Raw genomic sequence first — 23,781 nt, forward strand, 5'->3', positions numbered from 1 at the left:
GCCTCGGTGTCCTCCGCCTCGTCCTCGCTATCGTCACCTCGGTGTCCTCCGCCGCCTCGTCCTTGCCGCCGTCACGACCTGCCTCCTCCTCTTCCCCGGTCAACGCATTCATGAAGCCGTCTTCAACGACGCCAAGCCTCTCCTTCTCGCCGCCGCCGCCCTCCTGCTCGTCGGTGCATCCAAAAAGCCGTCTCCAATGAACACCGGACTTCTCGATCCCGACGTGCTCCACAAGAAGCCGCATCGAGGGTCGTCCCGACACTGCTCTCAAGGTATGCGAGTTCTCGATCCCCTTCTAATTCGACGTTGCTCTGAGTACTGGTTTTCTCATTTCAGCTTACAATAGGAATAGGAACGATGCCCTCACCATTTCAACTAGAAGATGTTGGGGGCTCCTCGGACAGCCCACCATCTATTAACAAGAATCAACAAGAAACTCCCAGAAGCTCTCCCCCGAAGAAGCCCCCAAAAACAAGTAAAAATAGGCAACCAACAGCAAAGAGGGCGAAACTTTCTGCTGCTGGAGATCAACAAGAATCTTCGAGAAGCTCTCCACTGAAGAGGCCCATAGAAACAAGTAAAAAGAAGCAGCTAGCAACAAAACGGTTCAAGCCTCCAATAGTGAAGAAGATGCTAAGTGTTAGGTCTCTCTTTGTGAGGAATTCACAGTTGAGATTTGTCGCGTTCCATGTGGTGTTAGCACATAGTCCGAGAAGTTCTCCACCGTCTCCACCACTACTTCTAGAGAGGTCCCCATCCCCTTCTCCATTACTTGGTAATTACTGTTTATGTGCTCATTTTTTCAATGTCATTGTATAGAGGCCCTGTAGTGTTTTTATCAGTTTAATGAGAATCAATATTTTTTTTATGCCAATGCTACTGGTTCCTCTTCCGTACAAAGTAAACTACGGAGGCTAAAATTAGAAATTAATATTTCTTTTACGCCAATGTTACAGGTTCCTCTTCCGTACAAAGTAAACTACGGAGGCTAAAATTAGAAATTTGGAGTGATATGGACCCTATCTATCATGGTCCGAAACTTATTCAATCCCGCTGCAAGCACTGCAATGAGGTATTTTCTATTGCACGAAATTTAGAAAATAGTCACATCAGTAGGCAATGTGTTTGTGTGAACCAGGCTTAGAGTGCATAACATGTTCAAGAGATTGTAATCATCGGTATTTTCAATAAAATCATACAAGTTATTAGATTAAAGTGATGCAACCATACAAGTTGTTGTACTGTAGATGCAATTTACAAAAAAAAATTACGTGTCATTCCATCCAAGTGCCAATATAAGTCGAGAAGTGCCATTCGAGTGGCAATGCATTAGGAAGACGACGATAAGCAAACACAATCACCATTTAACAAACTAATACTAGGTCTCTACTCTTGTGACACGTCGGACGTGCCACTCAAATCGTTCTGGCAAGTGGCAACAAGCCAAACCAGCAGTTGCAACTGACAGCTGCGCAGGGACCAGCAGGTCCCTTGTCAGCAAAAGTCATCAGATGAACTTGGCCAGCTCCCCAAGGAAGGCGTCCACGTGCTCCTCCCTGACGCAGCGCGCCAACACGTTGGCACCGTCCTTCCTGCATGGCAAGCACGCGACGCAGTGCGGCACCGGCATCCTGTCCATCCGGCACATCACCCTCGCCGGCCTCCCGCCGCCGAAGTCCACCGCGTCGGCGCCGAGGTTCCGCCAGCTCGTCACGTCGAAGGCGTTGTACCCGAACATCACCTCGACCTGCTCCGCGGACAGACCACCTCCCTCCTGCTTGTGCTTGCCACCGCGACCTTCCTCGTCACCGGCGGCGGCGGCGCTGTTCCGCTTGAACTGGTGCGGGATCGGCTGCTTGGCGCGCTTGATCAGCCTGACCACGTCGTTGATGTCGCCGTCCGCCACCTCCCCGCACGTCGGGACGGCCACCGCCGACGTGATGCAGTTGCCGTAGTAGCCGTGCTTGGCGCCGGCGTGCTTGCGCACGTTGGCGGCGAAGATGAGAGGCGCGGGGGTCGAGGGGTCGTCGGGCATCACCGCGCGCGTCCGGCACTGCCAGAGGACGGCCATGACCGCCTCGAAGACGGTGCACGGGCCGTCGGCGGGGGCGGCGGCGGCGTGGCCGGCGAATCCGGCTTTGATGCGGTCGACGCACCTGGAGGGGATGGTGATGTCGAGGAACGCGAAGTCCCGCGGCTCGAGCAGGACCAGCGCGTTCTCCATGGCGGCGACCAGCGGCGGCAGCTCCGGGAGGGAGTCGTCGCCGCAGCTGACGGGCAGGACGGACGGGCGGGGCAGGCCCCGCGCGAGCTCGCCGACGGCCCGCATGAACTGCGCGAACCCCGTGCCGTCGGCGACGGCGTGGTTCCGCGTGACGGCGACGACGAACCCGCCGCAGGCAAACTCCGTGACCTGCACGAGCAGCAGCGGGTCCGAGGGGTGGAACCCCTCGGCGGCGAGGCCGACGGCGAGCTCGTCCAGCAGCGGCGAGCCGGAGGGCGGGTCGAGGAGCCCGGAGTCCGCCAGGGAGCGGTCGGCCGACGCGGCCACGAACGCCACGCCCTCGCCCGTGCAGGCGATGCGCAGCCGCCCGCCGGCGACGGCGACGCGGCCGGCGACCGGGAAGTAGTGGACCAGGGCGCGGGACAGTGCGGCCCGCACGGTCTCGGCGGGCCTGGGGATCGCGCGGTCGAAGACGTGGAACGACGTGACGGGGAAGAAGGCGAGGGCCCTGTCGAACGACGAGAGGTTGATGTACTGCCCGGCCGCCGGCGGCGCGTTCGACGGGCCGACGAGCACCGGCGAGGACTTGGTGACAACGACGGCCATCGTCATCGGCATGTCTCACTCACTGTCACTCTGGTCTCGCGAAGCTGTTGACTCTATCTCTCTCTCTCTACCCCCACCCCCTCTTAAACCAGATGCATTCAACGCTGGCAGACGCACATTTTTTAGGTTTTAACTGTGTCCGGCCAATACGTGTGACGTGACATTTTTTTTGGTTTTACGGCGGCAGGTGGCCTGAGGTCAGATGCATAGTCAGTAGAGCTGTGGAGCCGGGTTGACCAGCGGGATGGGAAATTCAAACACGTCGTGTAGCAGCGGATAGCCTTGTTTTAGCAAGTGTTGGACTAGCGGACGAACGCGGTGCCGGATTTTCTTTGTTAAATTGTTTATTGTTTGCACGCACATCGTCCTGTTTGGCGACTACAAAAGTCGCCCAACTTTTTGGCTGATGCTCTGACGACACCCGGCAAGAGTCAGCGGGTTGAAAATCCTGAGGAAATTTTGTTTGGGTGATGGAACTGGAAGGCTGGCACGAGCAGACACAGAGTTGGTGAATGGTGACTGGTGGTGGTGTTCGTTAAGGGCAGGTGATCACCGCCACCGCTATGGACCAGGGACAGAGTACAAGGGAGGGCCTTCAAAAGTCAAAACAGATCCAATCCAAGGTTAGTACAGCAAAGGTGGTAGGCGTGGGCCACCGGTGGGAGCCCAATGGCGGGGACGATCGGAGGATCTCTCACCCGAATGGAAGTTGACATTCCTCCACTCGCTACTCATATTCAACCTACTTTTGCTTTTGTTTTGTTTCTCTTTCTTCCTGCTCGAGTATGCAAATATTATAATGTAAAAAAATCCTGGAATAGTTGTGCAATAGTGTTGGGCATTATTATTTTTAGTTTGGAAGAATATTTGCAAATGGGTAGGTATCTTCTTCGATGTCACACCAAATCCCGAGATGTTAAATCAAACTCGCTATCATGTTGAGTTACCATAAAACAACAGTTCAGTTCAATCACTCTATTCGCTCTGCTATGGCTGGTGCTGATTGTTGTGAGAGAAAAATACTGATTGCTGACTGGTGGCTGCTGGCTGGTGCTGATTTAGTGTGCGAGAAAAATACTGTTAGTTGGATGCAGCGAACAGAGTGAATGCTGGTGTCATCGAAGCAAAATTGTGGCGCCCCACAAAATCTCATGCAGGGCAGTGTCCTACAACTCTTTATAGACCACTAACAGCATTACAACAACAAAATCTTTTTTCGCCAAGCAAAGCGAGCAAACTCTTCGTCCGCAGAAGGCGATAGATCACTTGGGCCCAGCTTTTCCATAGGAGTCCTTTAAGGTAACCGTTCTGTTGAACACCAGCCGCTCAGGCGTTGAGTCTGAATCCACAGCGAAGTAACCTGTAACCGCGCAACACGGTGGTAAGAAACTAAGACAAAGGAATCCTTTATCTTGTTTATCCAAGGAGTTAACATATAAACATGATCCTAATGATGTTACCAAGGCGTTCAAACTGGAATTTGTCCCCCAGCACCGCATTTGCAAGTGATGGTACAGCATATGCACCCTTTATCACCTCTTTTGACTGTGGGTCGAGATCACCCAGCCAATCCTCCAGCTCCGCAGGGTTCTGAATAGGAAAGACATCCAAGCAATTCAGCGGGACATTACATTACAACAGACACTTGCAACAGGAAGGGAAGGAAGAAAATATTATACCTCTGAAAGAAACAGTTTCTCAAACAATCTGACTTCAACCTTGAGTGGCTCAACCCCAGGAGAAGGCTCCGCAACCCAGTGTAATACGCCCTACACAAATTGTAGATGAATCAGAAATAAAAAGCTACAAAAAAATTCTAATGTACAGAAGGATTTCAGCAGCTTATGTACCTTCAGTTTTGTAGCCTTAGAAGGGTCATACTCAGCTCGGATTTCAACAATGCTATCCGGATTGTCTCCATAGATAACCTCCGTACATTTTATCGGGAATGCATGTCTATCCATTCAATTAGCAACACACATCAGCTGACTAGGCATGAAGTAGGTGAACCACTTAGATGCTTGCAAATATATTACCTCAGCATCACTGATTTACCAGGAGCAAGCCCATAGAAATCTTTCGAATCCTTTAGGCGGAAATCAGATTGCTCAATGTAGACAGTTCTTGAGAATGGAACCTAGGAAAGTTGGGATAGACATCACAGGCAATAGCAGAACTTTAGCAGAATGATATCATTTCACTACCACAAAAAAATCCAATCTTTTTTTTCTAAGAAAGATATCATATAACATGTGGGAATTAAGAAGCACCTTGTAGTGGGCTGAAGCATCATCATCGGAGGCATTAGGCCACATTTTGGCATCAAGGTTAATTATTGTTCCATGATCTAAATTAGTTATAACAACCTTTATTCACCAAAACAATAAAAAAATTAGTTCATCAGTTAAGCGATTAACAAAGTAAAAAAAATGGAAAATAGTTTAATGGAGAACCTTTAGAGGATGCAAAACGACCAAAGCTCGAGGGGCTACTTTGTTAAGCTCTTCTCTAATATGGTATTCAAGGCGTTCAACGCGAATTAAGCTATTGTCACTGCAGTGAAAAATAAATTTAGTGGTATCAGTAATATAAAAAGTAGATTTAGTGGTATCAGTAATATAAAAACTGCAATGAAAAATAAAGATTTTCCTGAGATTGGTATAGAAAGGGACCACTTTGTTTGGCGATTTTGTGCTCTAGGTGCATATATGCACCCATTTTCTACCCAACCAAAGTGCATTGGGATCTGTGATTCACTTTGTTTCCCTAACAATGGTGTACATAGCAAAATAGGTGGGCAATTCTTTTAAGAATCTATGAAAAACATTTCTCAACTTACCTTCTTGTTATTCCCATTCCACGAATGAAAGAGTTAATTGCTGTTGATGATACTCCTCTCCTTCTTAGCCCTGCTAGTGTCAACAGTCGAGGATCATCCCACCCATCAACCCATTTGTCTGTGTCAAGTCGATTCAGCTGCAAGACAAGAGGATGTAACATCTAACTATATAATAGAACTACTCCATAAATAGAATTGCATCCACAAGTTTCAGTGCTATACCTTTCTTTTGGACATAACATTGTTTGATATGTTTAGCCTTGAATATTCCCAGACATGTGGCTGGTACTGGCCCAAGGCTACAAGCAGCCAGTAGTATGACGGACGACGTATGTCAAATTCTAGAGTACACAACTGACAATATTTAATAGTTAGATTAGTTGATGACAATTTAGGGCCCAAACAACCGGAAAGAAATAATTAGACATTACCGAGTGTGTAATGTTCTCAAGAGAATCTACCAAACAATGAGCATAGTCATAGCTTGGGTAGATGAACCACTTGTCTCCAGCATGTGGATGAGGTGTAAACTGCATGTACATTAACAAAGATTATAATCCTACACTTGAGAAAAATACAGACAGTTATGTCGGATCAATTACCTTTATTCTATATGCTATTAAATCAGCCATGTTCTTGTTGTCATTCTGCATGTCCTGCTTCATCCGAAGAGTAGCCTTTCCCTCAGCAATCAACCCACGTCTCATATCTTCAAATAACCTCAGTGACTCTTCAATGGGCCTATCTCTCCACGGACTATTCATCTTCTTTTCTCTGTACTCCTTAATTTCTTCTGGGGTCTGCAAGCATCACTCAATATCAACATGCTTCATATTTCTTGTTATCAAAACACGCCTATACGTGAAATTCTAGCTTCTTTTGATCCAAACAAGCAAGCTCAAAGAAAGCAAACCTGGTGATCAACATAGGCTAGTCCCTTCTGTATCAAACAAATAGCAAGTTCATATAAATCTTGGAAATAGTCACTTGTATATGTAACTTTGTAAGGTTCCCAGCCCATCCATGTGACAATTTCTTGAATATGGTCTATGTATTCTTTCTTCTCGGCCTCTGGATTTGTATCATCAAACCTGTTGCACCGATATCATATCAGCATGTTTTTCAATGTAAAAGTGCATGAAAGAAAATAAAACAGTCAAGAGAGAAGTCTGTAAGTATTTGTGACAGAAAAGTATATATATCTCTAGATCAATTAAAATTCCTTCATACCTAAGGTAACAGTGGCCATTGCGCTCTTTAGCCAGTCCAAAATCAATGAACATAGCCTGTATATGAGAAAGCATGTAAGCATCATTTCAAATTTCATGAAACTCATATTAGAATAAAGATCACTTCATCGCAGGGGATTATCAGAACCTTGGCATGACCAATATGAAGGTATCCATTAGGCTCTGGGGGAAAGCGGGTCATCACTTTTCCTCCAGTTACTTTAAGATGTTTCTCTAAAATACTCTTTGTGTTGTGTGCTCTCCATATATTTCCATCACTGAAAAATATTTCTGTATGGACCTAAATCACCAAAATAAGGGCAGTCAAGATTATTTCATTTAAGTCTTCCATAGTATGATGAATATGATGGCATCTCATACAGTTCATGCCTTCACAGTACCTTGAAGTTTTCTTCTGGTTGAGGAAATATGGAGTAGGGATTTAGTTCCTCCTCAGAAGGTGGAGCAGCAACAGTTTTTTCCTCCTGATGATCATTGAAAACCATACTGACTGACATGATAATTAGATAGTCCTATCTTAAACTTGAAAGAATTGCTAACAAACCTCAACTTTGGTAGGCTTCTCCTTTTTCTTTTTCATTGGCTTAGCATTATCTGCTTCTGTCTTTGGACCTAAAATCTCCATAAGCCTTTTCTCAATTTCCTCCTGTAGCATAACCAAGTTGTAGTAACTAAGTGCGATCCATATTGCCAAGTTCACAACATGTAAAAATATGGGGAAAAAATTCCAACAGCTTCAGCTATTTAGTAACCTTGACCAACTTAGCATCACCCCAGGGGTGCCTCTTCCTAACTTGTCCACATAAGCTACCAACTGAAAAAGAAAAACAGGAACAGATAACGCTCAACTCTTAGAGTCCATGTCAAAAGAAAAAAAGGTGAAATAATAACATTGAATGAAGTAAAAGAAGGTGAACTGGAACCCAAACCATTTATACGATATCGCTGTTCCACTATGGCTTCCATATTTTCATTTAGAACATCAGAGACTGCCAACTGAATCTCTTCAAATGAAACAACTACCCCTGTAAGAAAAGGAAATATTATGGACCAGTGAGCATAACATCGAATCAATACGGACAATGGGAGAGTATACTTTAAGTAATCCAATAGCTGATATTATTTAAAGTACATTGATTTTACTTGATTACAATGTTCTTAAGGCGTTAAGGCGAGGCACGGCGAGCGACCCCGTCGGCATGGCGAGGCGACGCCTAGGCGGACGCCTAGGCGAGCAAGGCGACGCCTTATAGCAGCAGGATGTAGGGAGAAAAAGAAAAAAGAGAAGGAAGGAGAAGGGAGAAAAGGAAAAAGAATAAGAGAAAGGAGACAACTTGGCCCAGCCCACTAAAAGCCCAAGCACCACCCCACATCCCCACCAGGCCTGACCTAGCTCCCCTCTCCCGAACACTCTCAAACTTGCCCACCCTTCGCTCGCGAGTCACTGCCGGCGGTGGCGGCTGCCTTCCGCTCCTCTCCCTCCTCGCCCTCGCCCTCTCCCTCCTTCTCCCTCCCTCACCGGAGCTAGCAGGAAGCTTCCCCCTCCTCTCCCTCTCCCTTCTCCCTCCCTCAAGTTCTCCAGGTGAGCCGCTGCCTGCTGGATCCGCGCCAGCCGCCAGAGCCAGCAGGGAAGCCTTCCCTTCCTCTCCCTTCTCCCTCCCTTCCTCACGCTCTCCAGATGGCTGCTGTCCGTCGGATCGACGCCAGAGCTAGCAGGAAGCTGTTTCTCCTCTTCCTCCCCCTTCTCCCTCCCTCCCTCTCTCACTTTGCTGCTGTTATGGTAAGGCGACCATGGACACCTCATCCCGGTCGCTCCTTCCCCTTACTCTTCCTCTCTTCTGGCTGGGCGTCGGCGACGCCTTGGCCTCCCTGAGCGCCTAGGCGACGCCTTAAGAACCATGCTTGATTATCAAAAGGCATACTAGTTTGTAAGTTGTCACTGATTCTTGTAACAAAAAATGCTGCACTAAACAAGAACTTAATACAAATTATCAACAGCAAGAGCTTGTGGCTCCACACCTTTACAAATTTTAACTGCAGAAATGGCATGGAGAAAACTACATCTAAGAAAACATACCCACACCACAAGCCTCTTCAAACTTCACCGGATCCAAGGAATCAGGACCCAAGGTAGAAAGAAACGACAGTGCAGCATCCAATTGCGCAGAGTTCTTGATCTGGAAATTGCATGGTTTGAGTTAAAACTCATCCAAGATTACAGCATAGCATAATCAAGGACTACAGAACATCAGGAAAACAAAAGCACCTTTTCTGACAGAATGTACTTAATGAGATTGGGGCGGTGCACTAGTGCATTTGCCGGGTACTTCGTCGCAACCTATTCAATTGCATAACAGATTCACGGTCGTTGGCCAATTGCAATTCAAAAGGCATCACCGAAGATACATCTTCGATCACTCAATTCAACAGTTTGAAACTCTTACAGTGTAGAGGAGATTCCCCACAGATTTGTCGCACCCAGTAACACCAGCCTGCGGCACGAGCAACAGTTAGAACTGCGAATTAACCGCAGACGCAACGCTAGGGGCGTGATTCCTCTCTCATCGGCTCGAATCGAAGCGGGAGGGACGAGCTGAGGCGGGTGGCGGCGTGGCGCATACCTCGGCGATGACGGCGGTGAGGTTGGCTGTGACCTTGCGATTGGCGAGGGCGTTCTCCGCCGTGCGCTGGTCCAACCCGATGGCCAGAAACGACTCAAGCTGCGGCGGCGCTGCCGCCCCCTTGTCTCCGTCGCTGGCGGTCGCCATTTTCGGCTGGTTTGCGGCGCAGCTCCGACGTGACGGCCGAGGTGTCGGAGCGAGCGTGGGAGGCCTGAGCTGATACGAGGTATGGCCTGCCTGGGGAGTTGTGGGCCCACTTCAAGTGTAAAACCCTAGCCCTATTATGCGACAAGGTCCTTGTAAAAATTCATTTCAAAATAAACTCCCAATAGATAGTATGTCTTCCATTTGTATAGAGAGAATCGGACCCAGCGGCGGATGCACAGGGGCTCCAGCCCCCCTAAAGCAAATAATTGCACTCAATACTGTAGCAAAAATATTAATTTACTATTAAAAATTCATCTCAATCCCTAACTCTATTGATTTAGTCCCCCTAATCCCCAATCCTACCTCCGCCACTGATCGGACCCACCCACTCTGCAGTTAGAAAAACAACGTGCCACTTGTGACTTGTGAGTATATATACTTCCAAATCACATAACCAGCCTCAAACCTTGTCCTTCAAACTAATTTATATTCCCTCTGTTCTAAAATATAGGTTGTTTCAATTTTATAGATACATAGCTTTTGTTAAACACCTAGATTGACACTACGTTTAGATAAAAACTATACATCTAGAAGAGCTAAATGACTAATAATTTGGAGCAGAAATAGAATCTTATAAGAATGTAAAAGTTTGATCACTTGTGGATCAATGGCAAGCATCGTGATTTGTGAGGATGTCTTGCGGTCCAACTTGCATTACAAAGACAGAGGGAGGATCTGTTGCTGACAGATCCACAGCGAAAATTTAATAATTTCAATACTTTTCTTTAAAAAAATGATTCAAACATATGCACAGTCATCCTTGTGAACGCGCACGAACAATCTACCTATTTGAACTCAAACGGTAAAGGTTATGAAAGGTTGACACAGATTATTTCATAGCTTGAAAAACGTTTAAGGTCTTATTTTGGGTGTATGTTTTAACTACTGTGTCTAAAAACCATAATTTCTAAAACATTATGCGCAGAATAATGCATATTGTTTTACAATATAGTCAAACAAGAATGTTTTTCCCAGTCAGTATATGCAAATAACTAAGCACTATCTATTCCAAAGATGTTTTAGATTTATGTCCTAGGTTAAACTTCTATAACTTTGATAAAAATTTATAGAACCTACAATATTAAATTAGTTTTAGACAGTGTGTAGCCAGTACCATGCCTATGTCAACCACGCAAAAGTCGGCAAAACTCAGGCAACTCAAAAAAGAGACGGTATATATCTCCTACAAACAAGACTAAAAGATATGTCACAAGTAACATTAGACCATTTCAGCTACCATATACAACCTGGGGGGTTCAGAGCTAAAAATAACCTGAAAGGCTTATAAACTGAGAGGCGAACTAATTTGTCCATATATTAAGTTACATGACAGCTACCGAATTGATATTTAACAACTGACAAAGCACAAAATGTGCATATTGTAGAACATAAAATCGCCATAACAACAAGATCCTATATATGACAGCTCAGCAGCACAGTCAACGCTCACACTATGATGCAGTTGCAGGAAAGCCTCAATCTGGATTCAGTTATCGAACTATAAGGCTCCAGGTTCCACTCCAGCCAAGAACTTATGGGCCCATGATTCGAGGTACTCCTTACCCATGTTCATGAAAAAGCTTCGACGCACTTCAGACTCTGGCTTGCTGAGGTACATTCCAACAGAGACCTTATCCGTGACAGTCAGTGGAATTTCTTTTAGCATATTCCATAGAGGGGCATTTGGGTCTAATGTTGATGTTGGTACTGCCTGAACCAGTTTTGGAGCACTGTCACGGATCCCCACTAATGTACTGTTCAACGCATCTACGTCCCTGATATCATGAGGAACTGGAGTCTGCGGCTTCGGACTTGGTTCTGTTCTGCTGATGATCTTCATCTTCTTTGCGCTAGGCTTGAGAGCAGCCAATGTGCTCTCAGCAAAGGACCCAGATGGCTGAGCAGATGGTGTACTAGTGTCAGACATCACTTCACAAGGGACCCCACCGCTACTTGCTGCCACCTCATGATGGTAATCTTCACCTTCTAACTCAATAATATCTAAGTTTGCCCCTTCTTGATCCCTTGTATCTGCACCCTGGGCCATAATATTTAATGCAATCTGGGCTTCCAACTCCTCATGAGAATCATCGTCCATAATAGGGTCTCTCATGCAAGCAGCATCCAGCTGACCTTCATTAAAGAGCTGTAGCAGATGGTCAAAGAACGGAATGGGCTTGGCGAGAATAGCACGCTCCGCTATCTGTTAAAGAAAAATATTCATTAGTGCAGTGGGAAAACAATGCAAAAACAATCTGTTCTTTCTTATGATACAATACTTACAGGTAAACTGGCCATAGTGGCAGCAGGAAGTATAAGCATTTTGTGTTTATTGTTGAACCTGCTCCCAGTCACATTGGCATACCGAGTCACAATGATCCAAATCTCCTTGAAACGCCTAAAATGGCGATGGACCTGAACAACAGAGTAATTTGTTCTGAATTTAGAGTTAACTGCAGATGTGCAGCAAACATGGTGCATCTTCTTGAACTTGGTCTTGGGTGGCATTCCTCTCTTCTTCTCAAGGTACCAATCAAGCAAAAACTTTGACATGACCCTGGGCCAATTTGTGGCTTTTGCCCTTTTGATCCTAGTGGTGGTATTGCCTTCTTCCAGGTCCATGTTGTGATCTACATGAATAAAGTATGATGACATTAGGTAAGAAGATTTCAGTGCAATTTTGCAGCAAGATTGCCACTGTATCAATAGAAGTAGGTCAATCAAACTTTAAAATTTTGTACCATATAGAAGAAGTACTAGCAACAATTGAATTCATAACAAGTAATGCACACCAGTAGAGGTAGCTAGAAGTGAGATCAGTACAAATAGTGCCGTCAGCATTGTAAAGTAGTAAATCACAAGGGAAATCAATGTTTTCGTCATACGCCCCAGGATCAGTCATCCTCATTAATCTATTACAAGATCAATTGGTAGTTCCACTGTGCTATGTCTAAGGCTATAACTACTTTAATAAATCAAAGAAATGCTAATACCAACCAGACATTTTTTTGGGATCTAATTCTGTGGGCAGAACATGACATTACAATATTCAATAGATTCCTGTGACTGTAAGGACAAGGAATGAAAACTAGTGAGTAAGCATTAAAAGCAAATTATGTTAAAGTTCAAATGCTCGCTCAATTGCCAGTACCATTTGTCAATTGGGGAATCATGGAGTTGTATGGTCACCATGATACACCCCACTTTCAGACTTATTTAAATGGCATTAAAATATCTATACGTGGTAGTATATGGGACCTAACCGCATACCTTACATCAGCTAAGTACTGGTTACCTACAACAAGTAAAATTCATCCAATTTCATTGAATTGCGAACACTACAAATTTATAACTCATCTCACTCAGTGTTACAGAATACCCAGTTTCCATCCCTACAGGAATATTTTGCTTTACTTAGGCTCAGGGTGTCCCTAAGAACTAATATGTTCAGCAAGCTCAATTTGTTTTTCAAGTGTTGTTACTTCTGCAAGCAAAATATGGCTCATGATTTTTTAACTCCCTTACTCCTTGTTTATTCTAGGTTATTTCATATGTTAAAGGACTGAAAAAGATGGCTGATGCAGTACTGACGATCAGAGCACATCATGAACACGACTAAGAACAGGTAAAGAACTATTCCTTGGACACACCAGTTTGCAGCCTGCATCTATTCTGGATTCTTTTCCCCGGTTATTTGAGCTGCCAAATATGTCTAGTGCATCACTGACACTACTGATAATAAATAAAAATCTATTCATTGGGCATCATCAATTTGCAGCCCTGTATTAGTTCACGTTTAAAGCTCAACGAAAATTCTCATAGAAAAAGATTAATGGCAAAATTCTCATTGTGTCTGATTGGCACGCATATTGTCATTTTAAAAAGATATTGCAAAAGTGAACAAGGGTTGCTACAACAAGATATTAGGAAGTAACCCCTAGTTAAACAAAACTCCAAAAAATGTTCAAAGACCAAATAACCGTACTCATATAAAATGGAATAAACTACCCTGGCAAAAACAGGACGTGTGCCTGTTTACGATGGCAGCACAAATTGTATCAGGGAAGGCTATTACCAACCAAGTATCTCTAGGCTATTCATAGGCCTGCAGAGATTCGTGCATTGCATTAGATAAGTAACTTGAACTGTACAAGCTCAAGCTAGCTAGATAGTCGAAGCACTCATCTTATTCTTCCAAAAAAACGCATTAATATAAAACTGAGAGCTAGCTTAGACCAATCGAAGTCACCTGAGCCTTCGGGGTCTTCTTGGCCTCCAGACATCGTGCCCAGCACCGGCCGCCCAGAGATCCAAGAAATGGCAAGCTCCCACGGCGCGGCCGGTGACAGATGCGGGAGGGAGGAGTAGGCTGGTTGCTCGGGTCCCTGTGTGGCTATGCAGAAGCGGAGGAGGAATCTGGAGGCGCTGTGGTGCGGCTGCGGCGGGAACGGCGGCGAGGCGGGCGCGCGATGTGGCCGGCAGCTGCCGCGAGGCAGCCTGTGTTTTGGGGAATTTGGGGGAGGATCCTCGGGGAGGAATAGCATGACATGTAGGGCCCACAGGGACGGCCGCACGCCCTGCGGTGCCTGGCTGGCGAAGTTAGGCGAAATTTTGGTATAGTTAGGCGAACGAGGCCTGGTTTCATGAATCGTGACACTCATTCGGCATGACTAGCCAAACTTTTGGCGCAAAGATCATGTAAAAGATTTTTTATAGTGGTGAAACATAATTTTTAGGTTTGTGATTATGTGAAATGAATGACTCACAATGCAAAGTGGTATGCTAAATTTATCCACCATGTAGAAATGTAGATGTGAACCAAAATAACATACATTGGACTACAGTGCAATTATAGGTCGCATGCCTAACAATCCACTAACATTGGCCATGGAAGGGGAACAACAAACGAAAGCTGCTGCCTTATTTGGTTATGCACACTATTAGGCATACCATCCCCCAAGCCTATTTCGAAGCTATGGGTTTGTTCCTCTACTTTGCGTGCGTGTGTGTGCAGATGCTATATATTGCTGAATCCAAATGGGAAATGCCAAGAAATGGATGTTGCATGACTGTTGACTGTTGACTTTTGACTAGACTTGATGGTCGCTTGGACCAGAGAGGGGAACGAGCTGGAGGAACAAGCCAGGAAGTAACTATCTTGCATTTGTTAAAAGTTTCCTAAGTAAACTAGAGCATTATCCCTTCAAAGTTACCATACACCTTTTTTAGAATAACTAGGTATCAACAAGCACCAAGCAAGCGCTATATACACTGCAAAAAGAAAAAAAAAATGCTCACTGATAAACCCCCAGTATATATTCGATGATAATTGTTGAGAAATGAGAAATGAGGTTAAATCAGCAGCCTTTTAACGACCGCGTATAGATTACAAAGCGTACGTGTACAAAGAAACTAAAACAGAACAGAGAAAGAGGGCAAGTAAGAAGCATGCTGTCATCAGTTATCCTAGTGATGATGCATCATCAGAAGAGGTAACTAATTGATGAGGTGCTTAATAAAGTACTTCTAGCTCAATTATTACTACTACTGCACACAACTGTAAAAATACACAAGCAGGTCGGAATCTAGCCGGCCGCTATCGTTCTTCTCATCCTACTTGGGGTAAACCAGCGGGTCAAGCAAGGCTCTCGTTGTAATGTAACAACACGTGCTCACTGCTGAGGCACGTTCGGGGAAGAATGGCTCGGAAGTCTCATCAGAAGAGGTAGGAGCCCGAGTAGGAGGCGGCCGACGGCGAGCCGCTGTGCTGCGGGCTGTAGAAGCCGCCTCCGCCGTACTGGATGATGGCGGCGGCGCCGGGGCTGGCGTGGTTGTGGACGCCGTCGTAGGTGGTGATGACGTAGCGGGGGTCGTCGCGGTCCCTCTCGACGCGCTTCTTCACGCCGCAGCCCTCCGACGAGCACCGGTAGTAGTTCCTGCACGCGTGCCCGCCACAACGCCCGTCAGAAATTCAGAATCGAGGGAGAAAATATTTCAATTTTTAGCTCTTCGATCGATTGAATGTTCTTGGAATTTAACTGTTTCTCGGGGTAGGTGAAAAATGATTTTGTAAGGACGTGTGACCTGCTTCCATTTGCTAGAATTCTACAAGTTTGGTTGCACTTGAACTCGAAATTAGAGCGCACGCGTGTGTTTACCTTGGATTAGGGCTGTTCTTGACAGCTTTCTTCCCGTACTTCCTCCATTTGAATCCGTCGTCCAAGATCTCCACCTCCGATCTCGTTCTGAACCCAATCCTTCCACTGCTCCTGGGTCTCTTCTCATCTCGCCCCCCACACCACCTGCTCAAATCCAATCACCAAATTAAAGCAGCATCGAGGTAAATTAAGCAACATGACTACCAACCAAAACTACCACACCCTACCCCGGAAATTAATTAAATATTCGGTGCGTATATATGTTACATACATCGGCTTCTCGTCGCGATCGTCCCCAGCCCCGCCGCCGGCGCCGGCGCCGGCGCCGGCGATGAGCGGTGCCGGCGAGTACTCAAGCTGGCAAAGATCATCGAGCTCTGAGGAGAAGGCCGCCGCGTCGTCGACGACGGTGTTATCGGCCGCCGGGAATCTCTGCGGCGCGTAGCCGGACATGAAGGGCGAGGAGTATGACGACGAGTGGGAGCTGAAGAGAGCTTCAGGGTTTAGCCCAAGCGAAGCCGCCATTGCCGCATGCACCAGCAAGCTTCGCACTGGGCGTGGCTGTGTGTACTCGCGCCACTAGCCGCGTCTGTAGCTAGCCGCCTTGCTTGTGTGCGCTGTGCCTCTGAATATTATTTTTGGCCTGCCGGCCTCTGCAATTTATAAACATCCGAGCCTGCGATCTGCAAGGCTTCGTGGAGGCTTCCCAAAGCAGGCCGGAAAGTTCTGAGATGCGTCACCTGTCAATTCCTTGGACCACTGCTGTGTTTCCGCTTTCAGAGATACGTCACGTGTCAATTCAACTGTACATTTGCGATACGTGATCTGACTGTGACATGCACCCCCTTGTAAGTTGATGCACTTGGTGTGGATTATTCTCGGCCGTGTTTGGTTGCAGCCTGTAAAATTTTTGAAAATGCATCTTTGTATATTTGAAGTACTAAACATAGACTAATTACAAAAATAATTACAGAACTCGTCTGTAAATCGCGAGGCGAATCTAATGAGCCTAATTAATCTGTCATTAGAGGTTATTTACTGTATCATTACTGTAGCAATTTAGCATCTAATTGCAGCCTAATTAGGTTCATTAGATTCGTCTCGCCATTTACAGACAGCAGTCGCAATGTGTTTTTTATTTCGTCTAGATTTAAATCTCAATGCAGGTGTCGGAAAAAAAATTTGGAATTTTGTAACTGAACATGGCTCTCATATATATATATATATATATATATATATATATATATATATATATATATATTATATATATATATATAGTGCAACTTGTACGAGAAAAACAAATATATTACAGACAGAGTATAATCTTGTAAAATTTGGTGTGGGATATTTGTGATAAATATATAGCTTAACTTTATACAAATAATTTTTGGGGGTAGATTGTCTGGAAAAGCAAAGTCCTCGTGAGTTTTTTTTTGTACCTCTGTTCCAAAGAGTTCACAAAAGACTAGTATGCTTTATGCATATGGAACAAATCTAAGCTGCGGACAAATCATTTGATTTTCTCGTATCTTTATCTCCCTATACCCTCTCATCTCTTTCTCCTTTGCTCACTTAATTTGAGAGAGCTAGTAGGCGTTGGTTGCTTGACAGCGACATACTTGTCATGCATCTAGATCCTTAACGATGTAGTTTTCCTACTTGATTACACTCTTTTAAAGGTAAATAAATTGGCACGTGCAGTGGAATATAATTTGGATCTAGCTAGTGGACGCAAAAAGAGAGCAAAAGAATTATCTTCTCCGATCCTCGTCAATATTCTATAGCTACTTTTGGAGTTCTTTCTTTAATTAATAATTGACTGAATTATTTTGTGGTCGATAAAGCTTTCAGATTTTGTGAGTGCTAATGTGCTGCCACGCAGTAAATAAAGAAAAATCATCTGGAGAAGATAAGAAAAAAATCGTGTATTCCAAATAATTTCTTCTGCCCCGTGTTGCGTCTGTGCCAGTACAGTTTTGACCTTACCTCTCTCTATGTATATGTGCTAGTGTACAGTACGAAATAATGGAAGCTGCATAATACATGCCAGTATAGTACAGCACTGCTAAAATTCATTAATGAATGACGTGCAACGCAAAAAGCTTTCCCTCAGCAAAGCTTATCTAAATGGTTCAAATTTTTTTTTGCAAGTATAGAAAATTTCCAGCATTTTGAATTTCTTTTTGGATACGAATAGCGCAAATTATCCGAAAGCGCTAGTCCAGCCTCAAAAGAGAGAAGCGAGATGGGTTTATTTGGAGCGAAAGCCGCAGTCACGAAATGGAAGGCACCGAGCGGCCTCCTCACTCCGTCGATCACCACCAGCTGGCCGGCTGGAGACGAAGAGAGGTCGAAACCGACACCCTCCGCGACCAGCTGCATGCCGCCTCCTCGCCGGGCCGCACATCGATCAAATCGATCGCACGGCGCGCGGGGGGCTGTCCGGCCGCTTCCGATCCGGCGTCATCTGCCGTGTCTTCTCCGGCAGACTCGCAGGAAGAAGACAGCGCGGGTCGTCGCCGTCTCCATCTCGTCCGAATGCACACGGCGACGGCGACGGCGACGGCGACGGGGATCCGTGAGCCAGCTGGTGTGGCGTCGCTGTTTGGCACTGGCCTGGCTTGCTCGGATTTTGTTCCGATCCCTCCACGGAGGGATTAGAGCCTAATTTAGTTTGACGAGCGATAATGCAGCCGGTCTCACCGAAAGAAACTCTGCCCTGGGTTCGAGGTTAGGAAGCGGATTAGGCGACGTTGAACCTGCTAAGCGCCCAGGACTAGTAGTTCCTGACGTGAGCATATATAGCAATCCCATTCCCATCCTCCTAGACTATTGCGCGGTTCCAGTGATGTCACGATGCACCGAGGAATCGAGAGGCAGGCACGTCAGCTGGTAGTTGGATCGTTCTGCTAGATTGGGAAGAGAAGCTGGTTCCTTGCCACGGTGGTCTCTTGTGCTTCGGCCTGCTAACGGGGCTAAACCTATCTCTTACTCATCCCACCCCAATGCTCATCGAAATCAAATGGCGACCTAACCTGCTCAACTAAATAACCCATCTTGTCCGCCCATTTGATGCTTAAACTCATAGTTATGTGGCTAAACCTACTAATTGAAACTTCCAAGTTCCAACCCATAGTTAACTATATATAATTATATATACAAATTTACTGGCTCCGCTCCTGATATGGGGTCACGTGTAGGTTAGTCACACTGCTTTAAACAGAGTAGCTGTCAATCATATTGAATCATCTCCAATCAAATAGGCTATTCTGTTAAAGAAAAATTAGTCTTTCTTTAAATTTAGCGTTGATTTCCTATAGAAATTTGATCTAATTTTATCAAAAGACATACACTATGCAATGGTTTTCATTTTCTTGAAGGGGGAGAGGGGCATGGCCCCTGCCAGCACCACCTCGGTTTCGCCCGCTGCCTGTAGCCTCTCCGCAGCCGACGCAACCACCGCAGGCATCTCCGAGAATCCCCTGCTCTACCGCCTCCGCTTAAAGGCGGGAGATTACACGTTCCACACGAGCTAGGGTGGATGCGAGCCAAGCACAAGGAAGAAGATGTACCCAGGGGACGGCCGGCGCAAGGCGATGGCGTTCCGGCGAGCCACGGTGGAGGATTGGATGCTGATTCAATCGGTATTTTGAAAAACTAGCAGAGATGCACATGCGGTACGCATGTGTTTAAAAAAACTACTGATAGGTGGGTCCAGCGCGAGCGGTATGATGGTCCGATCCGAGTGAGAAACATTTTCAATTAATGCGACATGCACGTGATTAAAAAAACAGACTTTAGTGACTTTGATGAAGAAGTAACTATGCAATTAAACAGATCAAAGTTTAAAATAGTCAATCTACCGATCCTCATTTGTCCAACTGATTGTTCCTTATGATTAAAGAAAGGTAAGAATTTTAACACATTAGCAGGTGCTAAAATATTAATCAATCAATCTGGAGAATACAATAGCTGTCTGACTTGGCGTGTTTAACACTAACCGATGCAAACTCTAACTTTATCTGCTTCCTTGCTTCTCATGCCCCCTACCGCGTGAAAATATGGGTTACACAATGATCAAAGGTATCAGCTTACTAACCTATCAGGATTAGACGAAATTTTTACACTTCCTCAAAAAAAAAATAGCAAATAAATCAAGAGAAGAATGAAGGGTTAGGAGCCCAGACACTCTCGAGGAATCGCCGAATTGGCGTGGCACGGGTCCATTCGTCGATGGCCTTGCTGACAAAGTCGTAGAGCCAGGAAGGCCGGGCAGCTACGACTTGCTCCCCCGCGTCCTGTTAGTGAGGCTCCTAGGGCAATTATATTAATCACACGGCCTATATAACTTCTTGAGCTATGTCTTCATTGACCAGTTTCTTTTTTTTTCTTTTGTCTCATTCGCTAACTTTATCCAAAGTCACTGTCATTTTTTTACTATACTTCAATAAGATGTTTCCAAAATATTTTTATTCCTCCCAGAACAATTTATTCTTACAAAAATTTTATCTTGTTCTTGGAACATTTTTTTCTGTGAAACACAGTACAAACGCAGACGCTCACAAATGCACGCACACTCACTCACCTCTATGAATACATGCACGCAACCCTACCCCTCCGAAAGAGTAAGCCGGTAGATCCTCGAGATAGACAAAGTCACCACTGGCACTTCGCTATCGACGGGCACGTCACCTACTATGGAAAAATAGAGCAGGTTAAATCCTGGAATAAATTCAAAAAAACACAAGCACCAGTACCGAGTCAAAGGTTCGAACCTTGGTAGGCAGATTCCACCACAAAAAACCTTACCAGCGAAGCTATGCTCAGTCCGTGTTCTCAAAATATTTTGTTTTGTTCTCATAACAATTTCTATTGTTGATAGAATACATTTCATTATGTAGAATATTTTTTTATTTGTTTCAGAATTATTTAATATTTTAAGGATAATAAAATTGTTGTAGTTTCATCATCAAATTATTTCCAACTAAAAAGGATCTAAACATATTAAGTATAATCTTATTTTGAAAATCTGATCAAGAGAAACATAATGATATAAGCAAAATTTATGGGATGCAATTTTTCTTCATTAAATGCACATACTAATCTTGGTTTTTTTTCTCGATACGTGTGCCATAGTGGAGGTCTTTTTGGCCGAGCTGCCCGAGCATGCACCTGCCGATTTTTTTTCCTGTCGGGAGCAGTTTCACATTCGGATAACGACGGCAATGGGCGGCGGCGGAACGACGGGGCTGGTCGGCGCTGCGCTCGCCGTGGTGCTGCTCCCGTGGCTGTGGGTGGTGCTGGCGCACCTGGTGTGGCCCCCTCGCGCCGTGCCGCGGGCGTTCGCGCGGCAGGGTGTCAACGGGCTGCCGTACCGCCTCCTCGTCGGCAACAACATGGAGGTGAAGGTGATGTGCGCGGCGGCCGGCGGCGAGGCGCTGGACCGGGGGTCCCACGACATCGTCCCCCGCGTGCTGCCGCACTACCGCGCGTGGGCGGCGCGCCACGGCCGGGTGTTCCTGTCGTGGGCCGGCCCGACGCCGACGCTGTGCGTGGGCAGCTACAACATGGCGAGGCGGGTGCTTGCGGACAGGGTGGGGTTGTTCGTGAAGCCGGACCCGGGCCCCACCATCATGGCGCTGCTGGGCATGAGCCCGGGTATCATACATGGGTAGAGGGAGGTGCGGTGAGAGAAAAAAAATTTTTTTTTTTGGCAGAAACGCTCTCCAACTCGCTATTTCTATGGGTCTATCCTCCCTCTCACCTCCCTCGACCCCGACAGATGGGTCAAGCGTGAGGAGTACGGTGGGTCCGATCCGGGTGAGAAAAATTTTCAATTGTTTTCGATCTTTATAGTATAGATAAATAATGATTATGACGGAACTCTCGGCAGATATATATATCATATACTCACAAAGTCAGTTTTGGGCTATTAATTACGTCAATATAATTGTGCATGGCCACATGTGTTTCATGATTTTTTTTACTAAAAAAGGGTACGTAATGAGATATGGTAAAAGGAAATATATGTGATGTTAGTCACATACATTTATTTTATCGTTGAACCTATGTCATGTGGGCCGACCTGCTATTGTTTCTAGGAGCAAGTCATATCTCTTGCTCTTCACGTCCTTGCTTGCAATAACTGCTCGGGAGTTTGCAAGGTTCAATGGAATCAAAGTTGTAAACGTGTACATATAGAGTTGAATAGGCCATCTACTAAATGTGTACATCAAAGTTGTAAACAATGGAATCAAAGTTGCAAAATACTTCTTTTAATTTAAATAGGCCCTAACAGCTTTATCTCAACTAATAGTGCAGAGTCCGTTTGTTCCTCTAATTAAGTTGGCCCACATATCATTGGCTACGTGAGCTCTCAGATATGTGTATCGTGTACTAATACACCAGTTAACTTCTAGAAGGCTGGTTGAGTTTCGATGATTGAACGTGGCAAGTACAGACAAAGGTTGCGCACGCTTGCTTGGAGATATCTGGCCGGTTAGTTTATATCTGGTGTGTGTGTGTATATATATAGAAACATCCACTGGTGTTGGCTATTGGGATCGAAAGAGTCCTGGTGCGGTGGGTACGAACGAGGAGAGTCCGAGTTCTTCTATGTGCGCGGATGACAAGAGTCAAGAGGGGCGGGTGGATAGGTGAGGGATTGGTAAGAAAAACAATTAGATTTTGGCAGAAACACTCTCTAACTCGCAATTTTTATGGGTCTACACCTCTTCCCACCTCCCTCCATCCTGACACGCGGGTCCAGTGTGAGGGGTACGGTAGACCCAATATAGATGAAAAAGATTTTCAATTATTTTCGATCTTTATAGTATAGATATACCTAGATATTTACAAACAACCCACTAATTCGGACTGTGATGTGATTAATATCCGCGATCCAATTATTTACACTTTATATTTTCAAATAACCTCTAATTCGGAGCGCGGCTATAGATCGCGATCCGAATAGTTGCAAAATTTTCATATAGGTTCCTGGTTCGGCGCCCGTAATCCCTCCTCTCTGCTTCCGCTGGGGCCATTTTTCGGGTGAAACCTGTGTTCATTCAGATTTGTCACAGGCAAGACGGTGAAAACACGGTCGCGGAGTCAGAGCCTTGCCAATTCCACCATGGCGTTGTATGGTTCGTAGACCTTTCATAATATCCAATACGGCTTGATATACGAGAATACAAAACGACATAAGGGTTTGTGACCTTTCATAATAGAATCTGGCCTAATTTCTACTATTCTCTCATATTCAAAATCTACTCACACTATTTCTTTGGAAAACTAATCTACCTGACCTTATGACGGTAGAGCGAATACTTCTGACGTCGTGCGGTAGAGGTGATCACGACGGAGCGAGTGATTACACTAAGGGTTTGTGGCCGTAGACACCAGGTACGGTGCTGACATCTTTCGTGGCCAAACTGCCGTCCCCTGCTGTCCGGCCACGTTTGTGATTTGACGACGACCGCCGCTGGCGGCGGCCCATGAATTCCGTCAATCTGACGGGCACAGCCTTGGCTGTACTAGCAGGACTCCGGCCACAGCTGCGTGGGTGGCAAAATGTCTACGAAGGAACCAGTTATTTGCATCGCGCGTCCATACCTATCCAGCAAAGTCCCATGCCTCGTCTCAAAAATCAGGCAAGAATTACATAGCGCCACTGTCCTGAAATACCATTAGCTACACTGACCAGGGAACCATGCCCAGACATCGTACCGCTGGCTCCATCTGTAGTGCTGGAGTTTCATAGGAAGCAGCTCAATTTCTATCGAACCTGGCGAAAATTCAAGGATTTCCTAACGGACTAAGACATTCCTGCAAATGAAAAAGAAAACTAGGCATTTTCAGGCTAAGACACCACAGC

The 23,781-nt window shown here is 45.6% G+C and overlaps 5 protein-coding genes across 5 annotated transcripts; 1 reads left to right on the forward strand and 4 right to left on the reverse strand.

The window, feature by feature from the left end:
- Positions 1-1,296: 1,296 nt before the first annotated feature.
- Positions 1,297-2,905, reverse strand: LOC120697612 (acyl transferase 15-like). Its single transcript, XM_039980887.1, has one exon. The coding sequence runs from the start codon at positions 2,840-2,842 to the stop codon at positions 1,508-1,510; it is 1,335 nt and encodes a 444-aa protein (XP_039836821.1). The 5' UTR covers positions 2,843-2,905; the 3' UTR covers positions 1,297-1,507.
- An 841-nt stretch (positions 2,906-3,746) lies between these two features.
- On the reverse strand, positions 3,747-9,790 carry LOC120697614 (glutamine--tRNA ligase-like). Its single transcript, XM_039980889.1, has 22 exons — positions 9,541-9,790; positions 9,364-9,411; positions 9,186-9,257; positions 8,997-9,096; positions 7,849-7,944; positions 7,672-7,733; positions 7,464-7,565; positions 7,300-7,383; positions 7,047-7,199; positions 6,900-6,955; positions 6,583-6,760; positions 6,272-6,469; positions 6,101-6,199; positions 5,892-6,023; positions 5,670-5,806; positions 5,284-5,383; positions 5,101-5,196; positions 4,867-4,967; positions 4,681-4,786; positions 4,510-4,599; positions 4,291-4,420; positions 3,747-4,190 (listed from the first exon to the last, which is right to left on the reverse strand). The coding sequence occupies exons 1-22, from the start codon at positions 9,685-9,687 to the stop codon at positions 4,093-4,095; spliced, it is 2,385 nt and encodes a 794-aa protein (XP_039836823.1). The 5' UTR covers positions 9,688-9,790; the 3' UTR covers positions 3,747-4,092.
- A 1,115-nt stretch (positions 9,791-10,905) lies between these two features.
- On the reverse strand, positions 10,906-14,423 carry LOC120697615. The gene is made up of 3 exons (XM_039980890.1): positions 13,997-14,423; positions 12,031-12,377; positions 10,906-11,950 (listed from the first exon to the last, which is right to left on the reverse strand). The coding sequence occupies exons 1-3, from the start codon at positions 14,406-14,408 to the stop codon at positions 11,246-11,248; spliced, it is 1,464 nt and encodes a 487-aa protein (XP_039836824.1). The 5' UTR covers positions 14,409-14,423; the 3' UTR covers positions 10,906-11,245.
- A 618-nt stretch (positions 14,424-15,041) lies between these two features.
- On the reverse strand, positions 15,042-16,549 carry LOC120697616 (probable WRKY transcription factor 51). The gene is made up of 3 exons (XM_039980891.1): positions 16,177-16,549; positions 15,906-16,049; positions 15,042-15,683 (listed from the first exon to the last, which is right to left on the reverse strand). Exons 1-3 carry the CDS (start codon positions 16,428-16,430, stop codon positions 15,464-15,466), a joined length of 618 nt encoding a protein of 205 aa, XP_039836825.1. The 5' UTR covers positions 16,431-16,549; the 3' UTR covers positions 15,042-15,463.
- Positions 16,550-21,130: 4,581 nt separating this feature from the next.
- On the forward strand, positions 21,131-21,580 carry LOC120700608 (cytochrome P450 709B2-like). The gene has a single exon (XM_039984856.1). The coding sequence runs from the start codon at positions 21,131-21,133 to the stop codon at positions 21,578-21,580; it is 450 nt and encodes a 149-aa protein (XP_039840790.1).
- The last annotated feature ends 2,201 nt before the right edge of the window (positions 21,581-23,781 follow it).

Source organism: Panicum virgatum, chromosome 3K, assembly GCF_016808335.1.
Source record: "Panicum virgatum strain AP13 chromosome 3K, P.virgatum_v5, whole genome shotgun sequence".
NCBI classification, from domain to species: domain Eukaryota; kingdom Viridiplantae; phylum Streptophyta; class Magnoliopsida; order Poales; family Poaceae; genus Panicum; species Panicum virgatum.

Excerpts from the sequence above, each read along its gene's own strand:
- LOC120697612 (XM_039980887.1), bottom strand. The coding sequence starts at position 2,842 with ATGCCGATGACGATGGCCGTCGTTGTCACCAAGTCCTCGCCGGTGCTC.
- LOC120697614 (XM_039980889.1), bottom strand. The coding sequence starts at position 9,687 with ATGGCGACCGCCAGCGACGGAGACAAGGGGGCGGCAGCGCCGCCGCAG. Across the intron at positions 6,761-6,899 it reads AATGGCCACTGTTACCTTAG|GTTTGATGATACAAATCCAG; the intron begins GTATGAAGGAAT and ends TCGGTGCAACAG. Across the intron at positions 5,384-5,669 it reads GGAATGGGAATAACAAGAAG|TGACAATAGCTTAATTCGCG; the intron begins GTAAGTTGAGAA and ends TTTTCACTGCAG.
- LOC120697615 (XM_039980890.1), bottom strand. The coding sequence starts at position 14,408 with ATGAGTGTCACGATTCATGAAACCAGGCCTCGTTCGCCTAACTATACC. Across the intron at positions 12,378-13,996 it reads AGAAGACCCCGAAGGCTCAG|ATCACAACATGGACCTGGAA; the intron begins GTGACTTCGATT and ends TTATTCATGTAG. Across the intron at positions 11,951-12,030 it reads CCACTATGGCCAGTTTACCT|ATAGCGGAGCGTGCTATTCT; the intron begins GTAAGTATTGTA and ends TTTCTTTAACAG.
- LOC120697616 (XM_039980891.1), bottom strand. The coding sequence starts at position 16,430 with ATGGCGGCTTCGCTTGGGCTAAACCCTGAAGCTCTCTTCAGCTCCCAC. Across the intron at positions 16,050-16,176 it reads GATCGCGACGAGAAGCCGAT|GTGGTGTGGGGGGCGAGATG; the intron begins GTATGTAACATA and ends GGATTTGAGCAG. Across the intron at positions 15,684-15,905 it reads AAGAACAGCCCTAATCCAAG|GAACTACTACCGGTGCTCGT; the intron begins GTAAACACACGC and ends GCACGCGTGCAG.
- LOC120700608 (XM_039984856.1), top strand. The coding sequence starts at position 21,131 with ATGGGCGGCGGCGGAACGACGGGGCTGGTCGGCGCTGCGCTCGCCGTG.